The following is a 19,998-nucleotide window of genomic DNA, read 5'->3' as shown; positions in this document are numbered from 1 at the left end:
GGCCCCTTAGTAGCCAGTAAGGCTTGTTTTAATTCTTATTTTTATGTCTATTTAAGCGTTATATGACAGCATGTTTGCACTAAGTACGGCAGCAATTTCCTAATGTTGTAAACCTGCTCAACATTTGGCAATAAAACCCTTTCTGATTCTGATTCTAAACACCCCAGCCTGCTTTCAGCAGGATAACACACCATGTGATAAAACTCAAGCCAACTCAAAATGTTTTTTGAATTTGTCAGTGAATTGACTACGCAATTGACATCCACAGTCACGATGCAATTGAGCACATGTGGGGTGTGATGGAACAGGAGGTTCACATCATGGATGTGTTGGAGAAGAATCTGCAATAATTGATGCTATCGTGTCAATGTCGACCAAAATCTCTGAGGAATGTCTCCAGTAACCTTGTTGAATCCAAGACATTAAATAAGGCAGTTCTGACACCAACAAGTGGTCCAACTGGGTACCAGCTAGGTGCACCTAATCAAACTAATAAAATTGAGCATTTATCATTTGCACAAATGCAAGATCGTTTAAATATAAGTCAGTCAAATATAAGCCACATTCATTTCATGGTAACAGTGCTAGTTCTGACAGAGAGGTTCCTACTGCTACAAAAGCCAAACAACCAGATAGAAATTACTACAGGAATAAAACTTCTATTTTTACTGAAGCCACTCCCCCAATATAAAACAACTAAAGCTGTAATTTTTGTGACAATCATCCTTGTCAGAACCAATTTCTCTCTTTTCTATGCAAAAGGAACAATTATTAGGTAGTTTCACACAGTAGTAGTTGATTAATATAAAAGTACTTCATTGTGTCTTATGACACAGTAGGTTTAATTACATTTAAGAAGTGCTCTCTCATCTACTGCTTTCCATTTATTCCAGCCTAAAACGTGAAAATTGAACGATTTGTACATCAGTCATTCACCCCAACCACATCCTTACAAGTTTCTAAATGTCATTTAAAAAATACGATACAACCAGCTAATATGCTGCACCTAAATCTGCTAAATAATATAGTTTAGTCTTATATAAAATTAATTTTTAGGCGACAGAGTTGCAGAAATTGCAAGTGTGCGAATAAAAGTTAACAGAAGCTTGCACTAAAGAGGCAGTGATGCTGATGCTGCAGCAAAAGCCTCAAGTTGGCTGTAGGCACAAACTAACAAGCTAAAGCTAGTTCAGCACTTACCTGGCCACCAGAAAAAATGACAGGGGTGGAGGTGGGCTTTGGGCGGTAAGGGATAGTGGCACCTTTTGGTGGGGACTAGGAAAAACAAAAGTCAGAGTTAGTCTAAAGCAAGATAATTGCAAATGTAAGTGCGTCAAACTCACATCTGCACAAGAATCGTTTTACTTTTTTTTTACTCAACAATGAACGGAAACTAGTTTAAAGATGAGCAAATTATAAAGCTAAAGATGCCAATTAGCTGAGCAGGATGCTTGCCACAATTTGTCTGAAGGTAACAGAGCATGCTAAGTGAAAATATTAAAATCAGTTCATTATTGTACCAAGGAAATTTTCCCAAAGCCTAGTCCGACATATAGCAAGTAAACTCCATTATTTTAGCAAAAGTAGCTACAAGGTGATGCTAGTTTCTGTTTTGTTACCTCTTTTTAGCTTTTGTTCCCTGTCTTTAGAGTTGTTATGCTAAGATACACTAGCTAAATGGTTGTTATGCTAAGATACACTAGCTAAATATACACATAAAATAGCTTCTTATTTAATGTGTATATTTAATGGTACTGATGTGCTCCTTTTTTTTTTTGTTAATAAAACCTAGAAAAGAAAAAACAGAGAGTGAACAATTCTTTAAAATACTGTAATATTTTTTGACTTGGTGTATCACTGTGTGCAGTGTAATGCATATGAAGCGGGATAGCATCCACCCACTTATCAATTCACATATATAATCATATTTTCCAAAGTGCTTTACTGCAGAAAAGCAGAGGAACTATTCTGAGGCAATAAAGTGTCTTGCTGAGAGAAACGTTATAGTTTTCACAAAGAAAATGTCTTTAGTCTCCATGCACTGCTGTGTAAATGCATCACCTTATTTTTTCTGAGCCACGAGGAATGAGAAGGAAGGGGATTTCCAGTTTGCGAACTTACTATAATGACACCAAGTTATTGATTAATGCCGTGCATCAGCAACAAGACTATTCAAGACGGGGGAAAAGGCTTAATCAAATTTCCACTGTAGCTGCTGTGCTGCAGCAGCAGGAGTATCCACTTCAGATACAATATCCAGACAAAGTAATGGTGTTACTCTTTCCGTGACAGTTCAGTTGGATACTAATGCACAAAAATGATCGATAATTACAGATTTCTCCCTCTAAATTGCATCAGAATGATTTAAATTGCAGTCTGTTTTGCTATGCTGCAAACAATTTCTCACTTTCAGCATAATAGAAAATGTACGCATGTAGACCCTTCTTGGCACCTTAATAGCACGAGCCGGTTGCCTGTCAAGTTGACATTTATGGACAACAATTGCCAGGTGGTTCTGACCATTCAAAAATCAATTTCTTAGAAAATGTGCTTTACGAGCACAAGCACTAAATATAAATTCTTAAAGAGGCACGCTATAGGTCTAGCCAGAAGTGCAATTCGACACACACTCTGTCTGTTCAATACATTTCTCTGAGACTGTATAGTAAGTCATATTGGCACTTGCTAAATCTGTACATACTTTACCTCCAGCATAACCACACAGATCTGTCTGACACACTGGATGATGGCTTCTGGGGTCCCAGAGATTGTCACTGCACGTTCTGTGGAGTTGGGCAGCATGTCGCCTGCTACCTGGACCTGGGCCCCTGTGGACTGGAGCAGAGGAAGGGACTCTGAGGAGCTTGATGATGTTGAAAGAAATTCATTTGTAACACATTCAGGCTGTGCTTTGCATTTCTCTCAAGAGTACAGGCACTTACTTTGGCAGGGAAATTAAAATTGAAAGGTACTTCAAGTACTCAAGGTGCAGGCTATATGATAGACTCCGTTTCAGCCTCTATAAGAGCACCATGGCAATTTGGATGTTTAGTTTGTCCTTTACTATTTCCTTCAATTGCCACATATCCACCTGGGGTCAAAACATGTTGCCTTCATGGCTGTATTTTGTCTCCACGTCTTCTTTTTTTCAGCTTCCATCAAAAAGACAATAATGATGCATCCTCCCACACTTCACCCACTCACTCATTCAGCCACTGTATAGTGTCTGCTACGTCACTGGGAAACAAGCATAGACTACAGCTGACGCATTTTGGAGACTTTTTGGATGCACTGCTCCACCATTAGTGTCCACCAGCTATTCATAATTATCTCTAATTGCACCACTTTTAAAACCACTGCCAAAAAAATTGCTATTTTTGGATAATTGGATGTTAAAATTTACATCTCTCTCCACAAATTATTTCTAACACAAATCTGTACAGAGATAACTTTATGTACAACAGCTGTAATCTACCCACCTATAAAATCATGACTGGGAATGTAGCTTTGATATGCTATTAAATGCTAGTGTTCATGATACTGACTGTGAATTAATGACACTTGCACTTCCAAAACTGTAAAATACATAAAATGGTTCAAACTTTTATAATAGCTTTTTTTGTCATATATAAACTAATCTGAGTATCAATCACTGGATCAAAGTAAGCTCAGGCTTCACAGTTTTTCAGTGTTTTCCATTCTTTGATATGTAAGACGTCTCAGCGAGCAGAAGTCCCTAAAATAGCCTGGCTGTGAGCACAGAAGCCCCGCCCACCTGATTTTTAAGGAAGCCAATCAGAAGAAATTTTGCTTAAAAGCAGGGAGAGGCGCTAAAACAGTGTTTTTTCAGACAGTGGATAAACTGAGGAGTGTCACTACGGCAGTTGACTGTAATTAAAATCCTGCTGCTCAGACAGAGCAGACGAGCCACAGCACAATTAAGACGTCTGAGTTTAAAATCACATTAGTTTTGTATCTAAAGACTCGTGACAGTTTTTGTAATGCAATAGAGAATCCATTAAACACACAGTTAAAAGTTAGACCTGCACAAAACGTCTGGCTTGTACATAGGGAACTGTATAGCACACAGACAATTCAAATGAGTTAACAGCAAATGTCATATGCTTCCCTGTACTGTCACCTGGCATTTTTAAAGGTTTGTTGATATTTTATTTATTATTTACTTATTTTTTAGACACACTAGCAGTGTGGCTCTAGCGATAGCAGTGGTATTTGGTCGGTCCAACACTTTGATCCAGACTGAAGTAGCTCAACAATTATCGGACTGCTTCGCATCAAATTTTGAAATAAATGTTCCTGCCACCCAGAATACAAAATGCACTGACTTTGCCTCAAGCACCAGCAACAGGGGGTGGGCAATTTTCTGGTTTAGTGACATGTCTTAACAAATTTTTATAGCCATACTGTGCAGATGGTGCTATGATGGCCTTGTGAAGGTATATACCGCAAGATGGCATCATCCAAACTTTGAGTCCTGCTTAGCTGCCTGTCATACTGTATCTCCTCTTCTGAGGCTTTCTAGCATTAAGGCCTGAAATATTGTCCTGATTTAAAAAAAAAAAAAAAAAACTGCACTCGCTAAATGTCCTGTGGCTGCAGGGTCATAACTGCTGCTGAACGTTCCAGATATTTCATTAATAATTTATTAAGTAACACATAATCAAGTAAAAACAAGCCTACAGTTAATTATTTAGGAAAAATGACACAGTTTAGTTAAACTATTCATTAATTTTCAAATATCTAATATTTATTTACTCATGAATGTAATGTATGTATGAATGTAAGCTCGTAAAATAAAACTATTTGTCTGTAAATGTTCTGTTTGTCTTTAAAAAACAGGATAAACATTATTAACATAATTAGGTCGTTCAGAAAAATGTTTCACACACCTCTCTCATTTCTTTGATTTTGGAGCCTCCTTTCCCTATGAGGGAGCCACACTGGCTGGCTGGCACAACAAGCCTTAAGGTGACAGGAGGCTTGCTGGTTGCTGGACTGTTGCTCATGGAATTGATTATGTCCTGGAAAACAACAACAAAAGTAGCAAGTATTTTATCTTGTAAGGGTAATGTTTTCTTGATGTGACACCGAGACATTCGTGATGTTAACTGTCTCAGTAATGAATGTCCAAATAAATTTCCAGACTTCAAAGGTGGTGCAAAATGACCTGCAAAAACACACTTGTTTTAAATTTTCCTTGAGTATTTTCATCTCCTCCGCTCGCTGAATGCACCCTCCTGTAAACACCCAGCCTATTGGCACGGCACATTTTACACAGATCACCGAGAACTCAGCAGTCAGTCTCCTCTTACAAGTTCCAGTCACAGTACTTACACAGCACTAGCAAGAGGAGACACATCAAAGACAACATCAGCAGAAAGATAGCTGAAAATTCACCTCATACTGTTCAGTGATACAGGTGCCCTTTGCAGGTGTACTGTATATATGTATGTATATGAGTCTGGCTTGGTTTTATCTAAATACAAACACTGAGATTGTGTTTGCAGACAGATCTTTATCTCAAAGCGAGAAACCCACGCTTGCAGGAAAACTGTGTGTACATAAAGAAAGCTGAATGTCTGGAACTACCACAGGAGCAAAAGGTGAATTGAAATACAAAATGAGTACATTTTGATTGTGAACAGACTGATCATACCTCTTCAAATTTGTAGGCAATCATAGCAAAAGCCTTGAAGATGGTGTCCGTTGGTCCGGTGATGGTAACAATCCTCTCTGGACAGTTGCCCTCAGAAATATTGATTCGCGCTCCACTCTGGAAGACCAGCAACTACTTTTCATTTTCAGTGGCGGTGATAAGAAACCTTAATTATTCAAACAGATCCTGAGCAAATTTGACTCATGCATTACAAAGTTAACTTCGCCTGGTATTTCATTGTGATCTTTAGTGACTTGCTGGGGAGGGTGCAATGGGCGGGAGGGTAATAAATATTTTTGCTAATTTTTTCTATATTCAAACTCACCTCTTCTCGCATCTTTTTTACTGTTTCTCCTTTCTGAAAAAAAAGTACATTTGTACATCAAAGTGAATCAGAATCTTTCCATAATCATGAAAATGAGTATGAAAATACATACCTTTCCAATTATACTTCCAACCTCCTGTAACATGAAAACACAACAAGAAAAAGTGAAGAAAATAAACATATTTATTTGTTTAAATGTGTACTTTTTAATTGTTTGCTTCTCTTTTTACTGAACAGGGTGTAAAAACTGTGCCAAGACATGAAGACAGGCATGTTCAGGGTCAGACTTTCCATGCTTGTTGAATCACTCTTTATGGGTTTGGTGTGGCACAGCTGGTAAAGGGCACAGAGGCAGCGCTGGCTGCAAGCATCAACACTCCCCGACCTCTCCTCAGAAAGTGTGAGGGTTACGTCTACTGTGACGTTAAAGCTGCAGGCAGTTGCAGTTCACAGCGCCAGGTTCTACCCTATAAGAATCATTTATATTTATCAAGTGCTACATTAAATTACACTCCAAAACTAACTTTCTGACAATATACTCATAAACATAACAAGTTTCAGTTGTAATGGTCAGTGCCAGCTCTAAACCAAATGAACCAATGAGCTGCTGTCTGTGCTTGTAGGGCCGTTGCATTGACTCATTGTCCCAGAAGTGCAGTAGATTACCCATCCAGCCCTGTTTCATTAACTATATTGTTTTTTCTTCTTAAAGTAAATCAAATTACAATTGCATTCATTCATGTGGTTGTAATGAAGTGGAACTTTTCCTACATTTAATACAAGTATAACCTGCAGGGGAAAAAGGTTTAAACCATATTTTCAGGCTAAGTCACCTGCTCATCATCAAAGCCTTTTTTTAATCATATTTGAGGGGTGATTCTTTATCTGTCTTCCTGTATTGTCCCACTAACAACTGAAATACATTTGATGTCTCTTCCAATTCTTTTAGATGTGTGTTTGGTCACATTATCTCGTAATAACTGCCTGGAATTGCAAACATGGCTGAGGTGCAAGCTTCTTGAATGACTTATACTCATATAAACTTCTTCTCAGAGGGAGAAAGGAGAATGGCACCTGTGCCACTCCACTCCAGCTTCAGGGACACAGAGATGAGCCTACCAAAAACTCTTTTCTGGGCATCACAAAAGGGGAAAAAAGTCATTTGAAAGTGTAACAGGATGCTGGAGGGTTGCCTGCCCTCAATAGATAATGATGAAAATGCTCCAATACCCAATGTAACCCAATGGTTTCTCAATTTGAGGGCTTCACTGCTGTGGAGAAAGGACGTGGGTAATCCTGCCAAAATCCTCCCTTGTGGCTGCTGTGGTTATGTCCCTGCCAGGATGTGGGGTTATTCAAACAGTCACAGGGTCACTGGCTTTTAAAGCGATTACATGAGCAGTCATGCAGGCTGACCTGCACGGCCATTCACAGGCTGCTTGGCACACCAGGCAAGGAGAAGATGTGAGCTTCATTCTTTGTCCTGCAGAATCTACCAGCATTATCAGCTACGCATGTGTGCTGCGGGTTTTCTAGCTGCCTAGCTTGAAGCAAACTTGTAACTGAGCTGCTGTTATGTAACGTTCATACAGTTCTAGACAAGAAGAAATCTGCTTTTTTACAAACTCTACACTGACAAGAAAGTAATGGTCGTTCCATACAGATATTATTTACAAAGTAAAGCACAAGAGGTGGGGGATGGAAAGCAAGAGCCATGATAATACAGCATTCTTTATAAAACCAGGTGAACACAAACTAATTCTTAAAGAGTAGAAAGGAGTGAGGATGGTACACATGTGTCTAAAAAGTTGGTGCCCATTAATACATTATACACCATGCCCTGGGAAATCTGAAAATACTAAGGGCGAACAAGAACACGCTGAGCTGAGTCAGCAGCAGAGAAACACACAGCAGGAGATTTTCAGTCTTAAAGGCCTGAAGTCTCCAAAGGCCTTTGAACCTCAGTGAAGCTTGCTTACATAACCCCACAGTAAGGAAAGGTAAAAGTAGAGCAAAGCTGGACTTTGGTGTGGGAAGGTAAAATACATCTGCTGCCATTAGCTTATTTTGTTGATCTTACATAATATGAGTTAATGCTGTGTACAGTAAGTGGAAACAGCATATGCTGCTGTTGTACTTTCATTCAAGCTGATCTAGACTGTTGTCAAAGCAAAGCTATTGTTGGCTCTAACGGTTTCCATAATGGGACAAATTGCAGATTTTATTGGCACTTCCTAAGCATCTTTCAAACTCAATGCCCACCAGTCATTTTTCAAGCACTTTGGGCCTTTATTAGACAAGTAGATGGATGGACGGAACTGAGGGAGGAAGGAGACTGGTAATTACAAACAACAAAGATGGCTATCTGGACTTGAATGTTGATGCTACTCAATACCTTCAACCCCTAGGCCTCCAGGATGCTAATATACAATAGTTCTCTACTTTTTAACATTTAAAGTACTTTTTTTGTTTACCATTTGGTGGCTTTCGGTAGTTCACGTTAGCAGGATTCTTTTTAGCCCCTGTTGGTTAGTAGGCGGAGTTTAGTAGGAGTTAGTAGGAGCTTTTTAAACCCATGTCTACATGTTAGCAGTATCAACAGTATATGGAACCGCTTGTCTGCAGGCTACAATTGTTTATTTTTGTACTGTTGTTGGTACTTTATGGAGAATATTAGTCACAAAGAACTAATAGTAAATGTCAAGGCACTGGGTCTGGTGAACCAGTGTTTGTGTTTTTTGGGTTAAGTTATACTCTTTGAATGATGGTTTTCTGTTTTGTATTATATTTACAGTTCCTGGTTTCTAGGTTTCTGTTCTGTTTCTGTTCTCTGTGTGTTATATGCTTAGTCTTAGTTTTCTGTCTTTATGTCTTTCCTGTGTCCCACGTCTTGTTACTTTTGTCTCTGTGCTTCATGTTCCCGCTGTTCCAGAGTCTGTCATGTTTCTATGTCTCAGTGTCAAGTCTGTATCTCTGTGTCATGCTTCCTGTTTTACTTTGACAGTCTGTGTCCTTTGCCAATGTACTCTGCTTTGCTTCATTTGTCTTGTTATGTCTCGTTTGTCCCAGATGTGTTCACACCCATTCCCCATCCTCTCGTTGTCTTGACTGTGCATTTAAGCCCTGTGTTCCATTCGCGCTTTGTTGTGTTGTGCCCTCACCGTGCTGTGTTTCTGCCTTTGTGGTCCTGAAGAAATTCTAGTTCTCAGTCCGTGGTTTGTATCTTATTTTCTAGTGTCCAGTTTAGTTTTCTTGTTTGAGGATTTGGTTTGTTTGTTGTGAAATTTATTTTTGTGGAAAGTTTTCTCATTCCATGTACAAGTCCTGCGTTTGGGTCCTACATCCTGCCTGCCGCCTGCCACAGCACACAGCTTGACAGTAAAGTGGAACTAAGTGTGGTAAACAATTAAAAATATTTTGTAATTTCGCTCTTTTTCATCAACTATCCTGAATATTGTGACATATAGATGTTTTGGTATACGTCTACAGATGTCTCCACAAACCAACTTACTTAATTTAATTATTTAAAATTTAAGGCACCACTATGATGCAAGTCCTATGAATTACAGCAGGTTGTGACATATAATTAAATTTTTTAATTTACAGATGTCCTGCTACTAGGACGGTCAAATCTAAGGTCAGAGTTGAGGTTAAAAGGACAAACAGAGAAACGATTTGAAAGTTAATTTCATTGCACAATTTGTACAATTCCAATTTATCTGAATACAACTTCATTAAAATCAGATGAAAGGTTTAAGAAGAGAGACCATGTAAAACTGGCACCTGATTCATCACTGAAAAGCTCTTGAAATGAAGAAATAAATCCCTCTGCATGTCTCTCACTTTTCAGGCTTCCTAACAGTCAATATAGCACTCAATCACTGTGCTCACTTACTTTTCCATGCATGAGGAGGCGGATGGTCAGGGTGACATTGAGGCCACCCTCTGACTGGACTTTTGTGGGCTCCATGCTGGGGGAGGAAAAACTGGTGGTCCAGCAGTAGGATGTCCTCAGAAGGAGAAGGAGTGCGGTGGTATTCCAGCCAGCCAGTCACCTACAAAACACAACATCACACATAAGCAAACACAGTCGGTGTGTTCACAACCAGCAGATGATATCAACGTCGACTCCAGTTGCATTAAATTATTATAAGAAGATGCGGTAACTGAATCATATTTCTGCTGTATGACACATAAAATAGTTTCTAAAGCCATTAATCTACAGACTACTTTAACACAACATAAAGCTTTCAGCGATTTTAACTAATGTTCAGTGGTTCATTAGTTTGTGACACTGCACACTCCTCATATCTACAGCACCAAATAACACGCTTGTTTTCTGGGGTATATTAACCACAAATGCCTAAATTAAAAATAAGTGATGACTTTAGGCTAAAAATCCAAAGTGCAGAGCCCATTCGACTACAGCGTGGCTAAGCAACACATTTATGAGCTGCCTGCTCAATATTTGTTTCATGAATGACACGTAATTGTGTTGAGAAGATTGAGAGATAACCGAATGTAATCACATTCAGCTCCCCCCCGGGTATTTTTTTCCCCCCGTCTATTTGCTCTGTTAAAAATTCAAACGCAAAAACAAAGCAATCACTTGTTTTGTTTTTAATTGCAGGCCAGATCAGAAGAGAGAGAGAAAATTCTTCTGAGCTCTCATTCACGAACTATCTAGGAATATACTGGAAATACCAGACTGACCAATACAGGAATAAAATAATTTGCAACATTTGTGACGGAGGACCGTGCCATTGAGATGAAACTAGGTGAATAAATGTATACATGGACTACAGGAATGCCTTATCTGTATATATGTAATGTTCCCTTGAAGGTGCAGCACGATGACTTGCAGAATCCTCCGAGTCTTCACTGCTAAAAAGCTTTTTCCTCTGACTCAGACATTAAAGTCTTCCTCCTGTGCCCTTATTACAGTTAGTCAAATTACTTTGCTCTCCTCTGCCTTTGCTGTTAAGGCAAAGGCAAACAGACCAGTCTGTATGCTTGGATGGCTGTGCCAAAAAGTCATAGCTGCTTTTTGTGTTTTAAAAAGTTATAAGAAATGACTTGGTGTTCTGGTTAAGTCTATGTAAAGCCTATAACAAAGAAATCTTTAATGAGTAAAGGAAAAGTTTCTGTACTGTTGCCAAGTTTAGAATGACCTTTGTTACACGAATGTCAATATATCATGTGTGATGTGATGCAGAGCCTGAATCCAGTCTGTTTCACATTTCCTACTGTCCCGTGGTTAGTGTGGTGCTCTGTAACCCTTTGGCTATTGTCATTTCACTCAGACAATACCATCCAAATGTCAATATTAAGTTTTCTGTAGATACAGTTTGCAATCTGATGTAATCACCCATCCTGTTGAGTTACTGCTGTTATCATTACCTGCAAGTTTGAGGTTTAAATTTTTATCAAGCAGCCCCAGGGGATTCTTCTCCAATCTCTATTTTCTGCGTTTTTGTGGAGACTCATTTGGCTACAGCTTCTAATTTCCAGCCAGACACAACCTTAGGCTACTGTTTACTTTTTGTGCTCATATAAGAAAATGGAACAATATTATCCTATGAAAACAAAGACGAAGAGGAGATATATAAAAATTAGCACAGCAGCCCTCCCCACCCATTTTGGTTAGTGAGGTTGGTTTGAGTATTGTGAGAAAAGGAATATAAATCATGCTAACTGCACTGAAGTGAGGGCAAAACCCACAGATACTGATATCCACACTGGATATATGTAAGTTACATTTTAGAGGTCAACTTAAATATACCTGCCGGGGACAACTTTAAATGCAGATTCCTGTCTATCACTCTGCATCACCAGGAAGGCATAAGATTGGTTCTAAATTCATTCTGCAGCATGAAAGTAACCCCACACATACAGTCAGCCACAAAGAGCGGTTTGTCTGGTCACCAGGAAGCCCTGATGTCAGTGCAATGAACAGGCCCACATCACACAGGGTCAGACTAGCCACCTGGGCTTAAATTGAGCTTTATTTGGTTCAAAGGTAAACGTTTAGTTTATTACAAGAAGAAGCAGTAAGACTGTGGACCTTGAAGTGATCACATCCACGAACCAAAAATATGTCTAGCTTAGAACCCACTGAAACAATCAGATGTGTTGCGTTTCCCACGAGAAACACTCATCCCTAAACTTTACTGCTTTTAAACAAAGGGCTGAGGGATGATTGGTAGGCACAGACATGAGACAGCAATATAATTTGATTGATATAAACATGGTCCAGAGTTACCTCATCATTTTAGACCTCATATGTAAGCAAAAACATTTTAAATGGAATTTAATTATTTAACAGGGATCCAATAAAGACAAGTCCCTAACAGTCCAAAAACATGCTCATTAGAGTGTGTTAGCCCGATGACTGACTGGTGATGTGGGTGCACCCTGCCTTTCCTTGCACAGTGGCAGCTGGGATAAGCTTCAGGCCACCCCAGGTCAGATCATCAGTTAAGAATGGATATTTCATTATATCCAAAAAATAGCACTGATGACCATCTGGTACACTGAAAACAAAGTTCATATTTTAATAAACAAAAATACTCTTTATGGTTAATCAATTAAAATATTATTTTAATGCAAAATTTGTTTTGATGCAACGCACTTACACCAGTCAGTTATTTTTGTTTTTTGCTATACATCTTTGGAAATAAAGATTGCTTTGTTGTAGCCTACCAATATTTGTGCCTACTTGTGCTACAGAAAAGTGGGATTTATCATTAATTTTTGCATAACTATGGAATGCAGGTGTAAGTGTGGCACATCTATAGATACTCCTGTGATATGCAATGAATTAAACTGCTGTGGCTAAAGGTGGTCTAATTTTAGATTAATATATATTCAGAAAAAAACAGGAGTTCAGCACAGCACAAGATTAATGAGATGTAATAGAAGTGGAGGCACAAGAACCGGGGGGGGTGGTGGCAGGTTCTGCAAGATAGGTGGAAGAAACTACCTGCCAAGCACCTTGGGAACCTCTGAGCACCAATTAACAAGTAATAATTTGCACTTTTAGAAAGGGAAAGGATAACTTCACCAAATTTAGAGATTATATATCAGATTCATAAGAAAAAAGTTGAAATAATGGGGTCTTTCTCTTAATGTTTATTAGCCAGCATGGCCCTCGGGGAAAAGAGTTGCCCACAGGTGTGCTGAGGTTGTGCTGGAGCTGTAGCAGCTTTGCAAGACCAAGGAAGGTGTTCAAAAAGGTTTGCATGGAGACAGCCAGGTTGTAAGATTCAGTCCTTTAATAATAAACTTCTAAATGTACGTGAAGCCATTGTGAAGCTGTAGTAAACCCCGAAAAAGTGAACTAAAGGCAACGACTTCAACATCACACTGACTCACACTACTATCAAGTGTGCTGCTAATGCTGTCAGCTAGCTAACCACGCTAACGGCACAGAGTGAAGGCCGAGACGAGCCCAGACAGATCCAACAGGAAAATGAACCAATATGGGCTTCAAGTAATTCTCCCGGACAAAGAGAATGACCTTCATCTGAATGCCGTGAGTAAAATAATCCACCTCTGCTGTTTTCAGTTTGGTAATTACATTCTCCGTGTTATATACAACCTCGTGTGTGTTGACTGACTGTTTGCCGCTAAAGTTTTACTTGTAAACACAGCAAAGCACTTTTTAAAATGTGTTTTCTCTTATAGTTTACATTCATTCCTCTATAAAAGCAACCCCCCCTACCTGCCTTTATGTATACATTGTACATTTCTTGTCTTTGTGCGGGTTATTTCTTTCATTTTAAAGGTGTAAATGTCTTTCTTGCATAGGTAGAAAGGACTTTATATATTTACAAATATGGTTTGGTTGATGTTGTATAATGTATTATACAACCACAAATGTCTACAAAGTTATTTTAGGTATTTTGTATTCTTGTACAGCACTTTGGTCAACGTACTGTTGTAATTAAATGTGCTATATAAATAAATAAACTAGAACTATAAACTATAGATATATAGCGTTTTCGGGGTTTTTTTGGTTGACAAATGTAAGTCCGTTTGTTGGCACTTCCTTGTAAACATAACTTTTAAGTGTTTCAGTAGTTGTAGTTTTAGTTGTGTGTTAAATTTTATTCTGAGTTTATCAGACATTTTTGATCACATTCAAGGTGTTTGTGGTACCCTTCCTCTCCTTGCATGGGAGATGTTATGATTTGCTTTGGGTTCTTTAAAACCTCCAGTCACACATCTTAAAATAAAAATCAAAGTAGATGAGATCACTTCTTGTACAGGACAGGTAACAGATGTTTCAGTTAAAATGTTCTGGTAAGTTCATAATTTTACAGCATTTTGAAACTAGAATTAGTTTATTATGAATATTTCACAAAGTTGTGAAATAAGTGGTAAGAGCCAGGCCCAGCCATTGCACTGGCATGGTTAGTTTTTCTGTCCTACAGCCTTGCCTCTTGTCCTAACAGGGACCTTGTCTGAGAGAGGTTCCCTCGCATTTCCCCCCTGGGTTGTTACTGCTTGGTAGTGAGATGCCTCATCTATCCTAAGTGACGTCACAGAGTATTAGTCATTACTATTATACCTCTTTCAAGGCTTCTTGAGGCCCACCTAATGTAAAATGCAGACCTGCATTTTACAGTGCAGTTTTTGATGCGTTATAAATGGGCAGTTATGTGAACACCTGCTCAGAACCTTGTAGGCTTGTCTGTTAGTTTTCCTGCAATACAGTCCCATTGCAGGATTTTGGGTTACCCTGCTTCCGTGCAGTCAGAGGAACCTTCAGCAAACATGTGTTTATCAGTAGGGTGTCCAGGTCCGTCTCCTCATACTGCATTTCTTGCTTTGCCCTTTCCTGACTCAAGTAACTACTAATGTGGGTCTTGCCTGGGGTTTCACAGCCAGAGAGCTGCACAAAGGGCTACCTGCTAGTAGCATGTGCCTCTATATGCATGTGGCTGGTACAGTAATTTGAAATGTGGTATTTCTCATTAAAAACGACTTAATGTTTTTGGATTTTCTTTTTAAAAACAGAAGTTGCAAATTCTTTTAAAGCTCTGTTTTGCTGTTTGCCAGAGTGATGTGTCCCTGCTGACGATAATAAAATGTAGCAATACAAATAAATTTGCTTAACAGGTGTGCTGACTACTGAGAGGATTCATATCCATGAGCACAAACACTTAGACGACGTTATCATGACTGTTTGACATGTTGCTATGAGAAACAGGGTCAACTGCAGAGTGATATTTTGTGGTGTTAGAACAAATGAGTCAGACAAAACTGCTAACATGGTGCGTTGGGCTTTGTGCTTTTTGCACCTCGTAGTGATGCTGGTTTTTTTTTTTGTTTTGGTTTTTTTCCCCCTAACCAGTTGGCAACACCTAGAGAGCTGTGAACAAAAAAACATACCGTGTTGACGTGTAAATAAAGGTACAAAAAGAAAAATGCTCACAAATGTGTACATCTTGCTCCGGGTCTAATGATCACGGTGCCTTTGTCAAGAGGTGTCAGACAGCGTGTGGCAGCAAAGGTGTTAACAAGCATCATGTGTCACATAATTGTCCACATGTGAATCGGACCCCATAGTAAACTGTTCACATATCAGTCTTGCTGTTTTTAAAACATCAGTTTCTCTTGCTTCCTCTGCGCCTGTTGTCTTCTTCTTTCTAAACTGCTATAGCACAGTTTGTTCGAGGGATGTTCTTGGGGATTGGCTTACCTGTCAATTTAAATTTTGACTAAACCAGCCTCTCAGTTAGCACTATAGAAAGTTTTTCTTTTAACTTCTTTGAGCATCTCTACTAAATGTAATTTCATTCTGTCGCCTGACTTCTATTCATGGCTGTCACTGTGTGCATATGTGTGAAGGGGAAAGTGGTGGAACAGAGCATGTGGCACAGTTGCAGAAGGGAAGGCGTTATTAACTGAGTTAATAACACCCCAGTTTCAAGTTTTCCAGCAAGGGTTAATTAGTCTAAAATCTAAAAGATGGACTGGTGGTGAACAACCTCAAACATCTGTACATCCGATGACAGGGAAGCTAGTCTTGGCTAGAGCAAAAACAGCTCTGTTGCTCATTTACAGCACAGCCACGCAGCAAACACAGATGAACACAGGCTTTAACCCTCGTGGCATTTCTGCTGCAGAGATGGAGTAACACTTGAGGAAAAAAACTAGCTGCTGTTGAAATGAAACTCCGCAAAAAATAACGCAGTAACATCTCTCACCCAAAGCAGTAAGTTGTAGGGCGAGCACTGCATTATCAAAACAAAGAGTATTTGGCAGCTATGGGAAACTGTTCATTCAGCGCGGTCTCATAACAAAGAATGAAGTAATGTACAGCCTGACTGATTTACTGGCAGGTCAGTGTTATTGGCTGCTATTACCTATTTGGCAATCTATCTATCAGTATCAGCATTTATAAACGATAATGATTAATGAAAATGACGGAAAGAAAAGCAGAGATGAGAGAAACACCATACATATGTTGGGTTTTGACATTGTGTAGTTTGTCCACTAGGAGGCTGCACACATGTTAGGAACAGTATAAACAGAAAACACGCGATCTGAACAGAGTCAAGCAGAATGTAAACTTAGGATGGGTGAAAATGGGGGGGAAAGATCTTATCATGCCAATTTTCTGTATTTATTTCTGTCAAACCTAAAGACTAGTTTTTACAGTTTATTATAAGGTTAATTCTAGTTTGAACCTAAACCATAAACTTTTCCCAAACTTAAGCCAGTAGTTTACCTGCTGCTCTGTGTATGGCTTTTTGACAGACCTTTTTTTTGGTAGCCATTTCCCTTATTGCAGAGTTTAAAAACTAGCGGTTTGGATTTTCATGAAGAAGACGCCATCATTGCTCACTGAGTGACCCACTGACTAGCCAATTGGTAGCATGCAATCTGTTGATGCCACATTTTCAGATTGCCTCAGATTCACTTGTAATCCTGGCCAAGTAGGTACTAAAAAAGTATCTGGCACCATGTACTACTACCTAATAGAAAACCCTATAAGCTGAGCAGTGCCAAACCCGAGTAGGTACCAGTGGAAGAGGGTAAAGAGAGACAATGACAGAACAGAAACTAGAGAGTGACGAGACCAAATTTAGTAACTTGCTAAACAAATTTGAAGTGTAAAAATATGTGACTGGGGTCTGTAGTGCGAGACTCCGTTTCAAGAATCAGTACATAGGACAGATGAAGACTAATGTTCAGGGAGTAAGTGTAACTGCTGTATCTTAGCTAGCATTAAAAAAGAGTTAATAATTTTATGAGGCCAGTAGACTTCCTTCATAAAATAGTGACAAAAATCCACTGGAAACACCTTGAATGTTTTTGTATACATTATTCAACTCAATCCAGTGCATTAAGGCACCATTCTACTCCTGTTTGGTGTAATGACTCCTCCCTCCCAAACACTGCTCAGATGTCAGGAAGGAAAGGGTTCCTGACAATTTCCCTGACTTCCTGAAAATATGACATGCTATGACATTGGCATTACTGAATTCAAGTCATGATTCCCTAAGTGTACAGAAGAGACAGCTTGAACTCTTCTGTAAGCAAGTAATATACACTCTGCAATGCTAGGAATATGTTTCTGCAGAGCGTCTGCAAATATGTGCATTTTTAAAACAATATCACTTCTCCCTAGGCTATGATGGCACATGTTTCACTTTTCAGTTGGGGGGAAGGTGAAATCCTGCTCTTGTACTTACAGCTCAGAGGCAGCTAGTGTAGGAACAGTTGTAATCAAGATATCTGAGAGAAAACCAAAGTGATGTGTAGGTTCTAATAGATTTTTGTCATTTGTTATTATAGTATTAATATTGGTTTTGGATAAGTGGGCTCTTAGAATGAGTTTATAATACCTCATTCTTCTCTCAGGAGTATATATAATACAAATAAATTTGCTGTCATTGGAAAAAAATTAAATAGACCACACACCCAAAACGGCAAATTGTGTGGTCTTAATATTTACCATGGGCCTGTGGAACAGTGTTTAACATTGTTTTTTATGCTTTTTATTTAGACATTGACATTATTTTCAAACAAAATCAACTTATGACTCATTTGATTAGTCACTATTAAGACTGGCCTGCACAGAGCTGCGAAAACACTTACAGTTTGACAGCTAGTTTTAGCTTTCGTGTCTGAAAAGAGAAGCCAGTATGGAAGTGCCTTAAGCCAGGATTTATTTGATTGGCTATGATGGGGAAACGTCCGTGCTCCTATAGAGGCCTCTGGGAAAACAGACCTTTGCCCTAGCTCAGTAAATGGTTTCCTCATGGGTTTATGGCCTAGGTCTTTCATTTTTTTCATACTTTCATGCATGTAAAATCCCTCTACACAGCTCTCACTTGGTCACTTTATTTAGTTTATTCTGGTCCATCTCTGCTCTCTTTTCTTCAGCTTCTGTCTCTTGTTATTGTGAAAGGTAGTCACAGGTTGTGCACAGTTTTAACAGACTGTCATGCTATATGAATAGCTAGCTTTACTCAGCATAATGTCTGTTAAAGAAAGCCAGTTGAGGTTGTCTTTTACACGTTTTGCATAATATATTTAGAACTAAAAGTAAGAAGGCTATATGTTTTATAGTGTTTTTTGTTTATTTTGCTCCACAGTGTCCAGAGTTTGTAACTTTGTGCATTTCTTTGTAAGTGAGCATTCTTTAGTTTTTATCCAAGATATATGGTTACATCTATACATTATACAGCCCCTAACATCCTCTCTGACAGTTGCACCAATCTCGCTCCAAGAGCTTGCAGACATTTATGCAGAAATTGATGCTATGATTGTTATTCATTATATTAAGGCAACGATTGCAAGTGCCTCGCTCATAAATTCAAAAACTCGGGTGAAAAAGTAGTAAAAAATGCACAGGAGGAATCAGGTGAAACAGGACAACCACAATAGCTGCGGGCTGCGTTCATTTCTCTGGAGGTGCACGTCAGTTTAGTCGTAGATTTCCCGATGAAACATACTCAGGCACGAGCGAGGAAACTTAGAAATTCAGCAGGGGATCAAATAATTACTACCTCCACTGTATAGAAAATTATCAAAAGGCTGTCACCTGCTGACAAACAAACATCTCAAACATAACAAGTGCTTTTTTTTTTTTTAATACGTACCAAACATGCTTTCAGTACACACACCTATTAGACCGCTTAGGTCACCTGGTAGTTCTACATGTTCTAGGGCAGGGTAGGCAACTACAGGCCTCAAGTGCCGGTGTCCTGCAGGTTTTAGACATCACCCTATGTCATCACACCTGAATCAAATCATTAGTTCATTCCCAGGCCTCGGGAGAACTTCAAGACATGTTGAGGAGATAATTTAGCCATTTGAGTCGGCTGTGTTGGATCAAGGACACATCTAAAACCTGCAGGACACCGGCACTTGAGGCCTGGAGTTGCCTACCCCTGTTCTAGGGTTTTTCAAAGTGAAGTGAGATAGCATTTATCATCAGTCCACCAATCACAGTCTTTTTAAAAAGCAAAGTAAATAGACCTTGTGTTAATTTTTAAGGACTGCAAGAACACACCTTGAACCACCTCTTTATGAAATAATGCTTTACGAATAAAATTAGATTAGATTTAACACAAAGGAACAATCAACCCATCATCCAGTTAAAGCAAGTGCACCATTTTCAATGACGCTAACAGGCAGGCTTTTGGAGCTGCTTTCATAATATGAATCATAGTTCAGTTGAAAGACAAATGACGTCCAAATCAAAAATGATAACCTGTCAAATGAAAAACCACAAAGTAAATCATGAGTTGTGAGACCTTAAATAGGCATAAACCTTTAACATATTGTTTTGTTTTTGTGTTTTGTTCAGTTTATTGCTCTTTTTATAGTTTTAACTTCAAAGTAACTGCACAGCTAAAAGCCTCTTTTCAGATGACACTGAGTTATTAATCCACAACTACTGTAATTAACAAAATACAAGCTTGAATGCTTGAATGCTTGAATGCTGCAGATTTTTAAAGTGGAAGCTTTTTGAAAG

The 19,998-nt window shown here is 38.9% G+C and overlaps 1 protein-coding gene across 10 annotated transcripts in view; it reads right to left on the bottom strand.

Moving 5' to 3' along the window:
* pcbp3 (poly(rC) binding protein 3) overlaps positions 1 to 19,998 on the bottom strand; it is a 78,576-nt gene that overhangs the window by 13,997 nt on the left and 44,581 nt on the right. For 6 of the 10 annotated variants that reach the window (XM_042222502.1, XM_014334684.2, XM_014334685.2 and 3 more), the window contains 7 exons: positions 9,898 to 10,057; positions 6,115 to 6,138; positions 6,003 to 6,035; positions 5,678 to 5,809; positions 4,911 to 5,042; positions 2,707 to 2,835; positions 1,201 to 1,275 (listed from right to left, as the gene is read on the bottom strand). In XM_042222502.1, coding sequence (XP_042078436.1) covers positions 1,201 to 1,275; positions 2,707 to 2,835; positions 4,911 to 5,042; positions 5,678 to 5,809; positions 6,003 to 6,035; positions 6,115 to 6,138; positions 9,898 to 9,972 — 600 coding nt within the window. In that variant the 5' untranslated portion in view covers positions 9,973 to 10,057. The remainder of the gene's footprint in view (positions 1 to 1,200; positions 1,276 to 2,706; positions 2,836 to 4,910; positions 5,043 to 5,677; positions 5,810 to 6,002; positions 6,036 to 6,114; positions 6,139 to 9,897; positions 10,058 to 19,998) is intronic. The other 4 variants (XM_005925792.3, XM_005925791.3, XM_014334686.2 and 1 more) reach the window with 1 other exon arrangement.

This window comes from Haplochromis burtoni, unplaced genomic scaffold, assembly GCF_018398535.1.
Source record: "Haplochromis burtoni strain Fernald_Lab_line unplaced genomic scaffold, NCSU_Asbu1 Contig_87, whole genome shotgun sequence".
NCBI classification, from domain to species: Eukaryota; Metazoa; Chordata; class Actinopteri; order Cichliformes; family Cichlidae; genus Haplochromis; species Haplochromis burtoni.
Note: the sequence above shows the minus strand (reverse complement) of the source record. Positions and strands in the feature narration are given on the sequence as shown.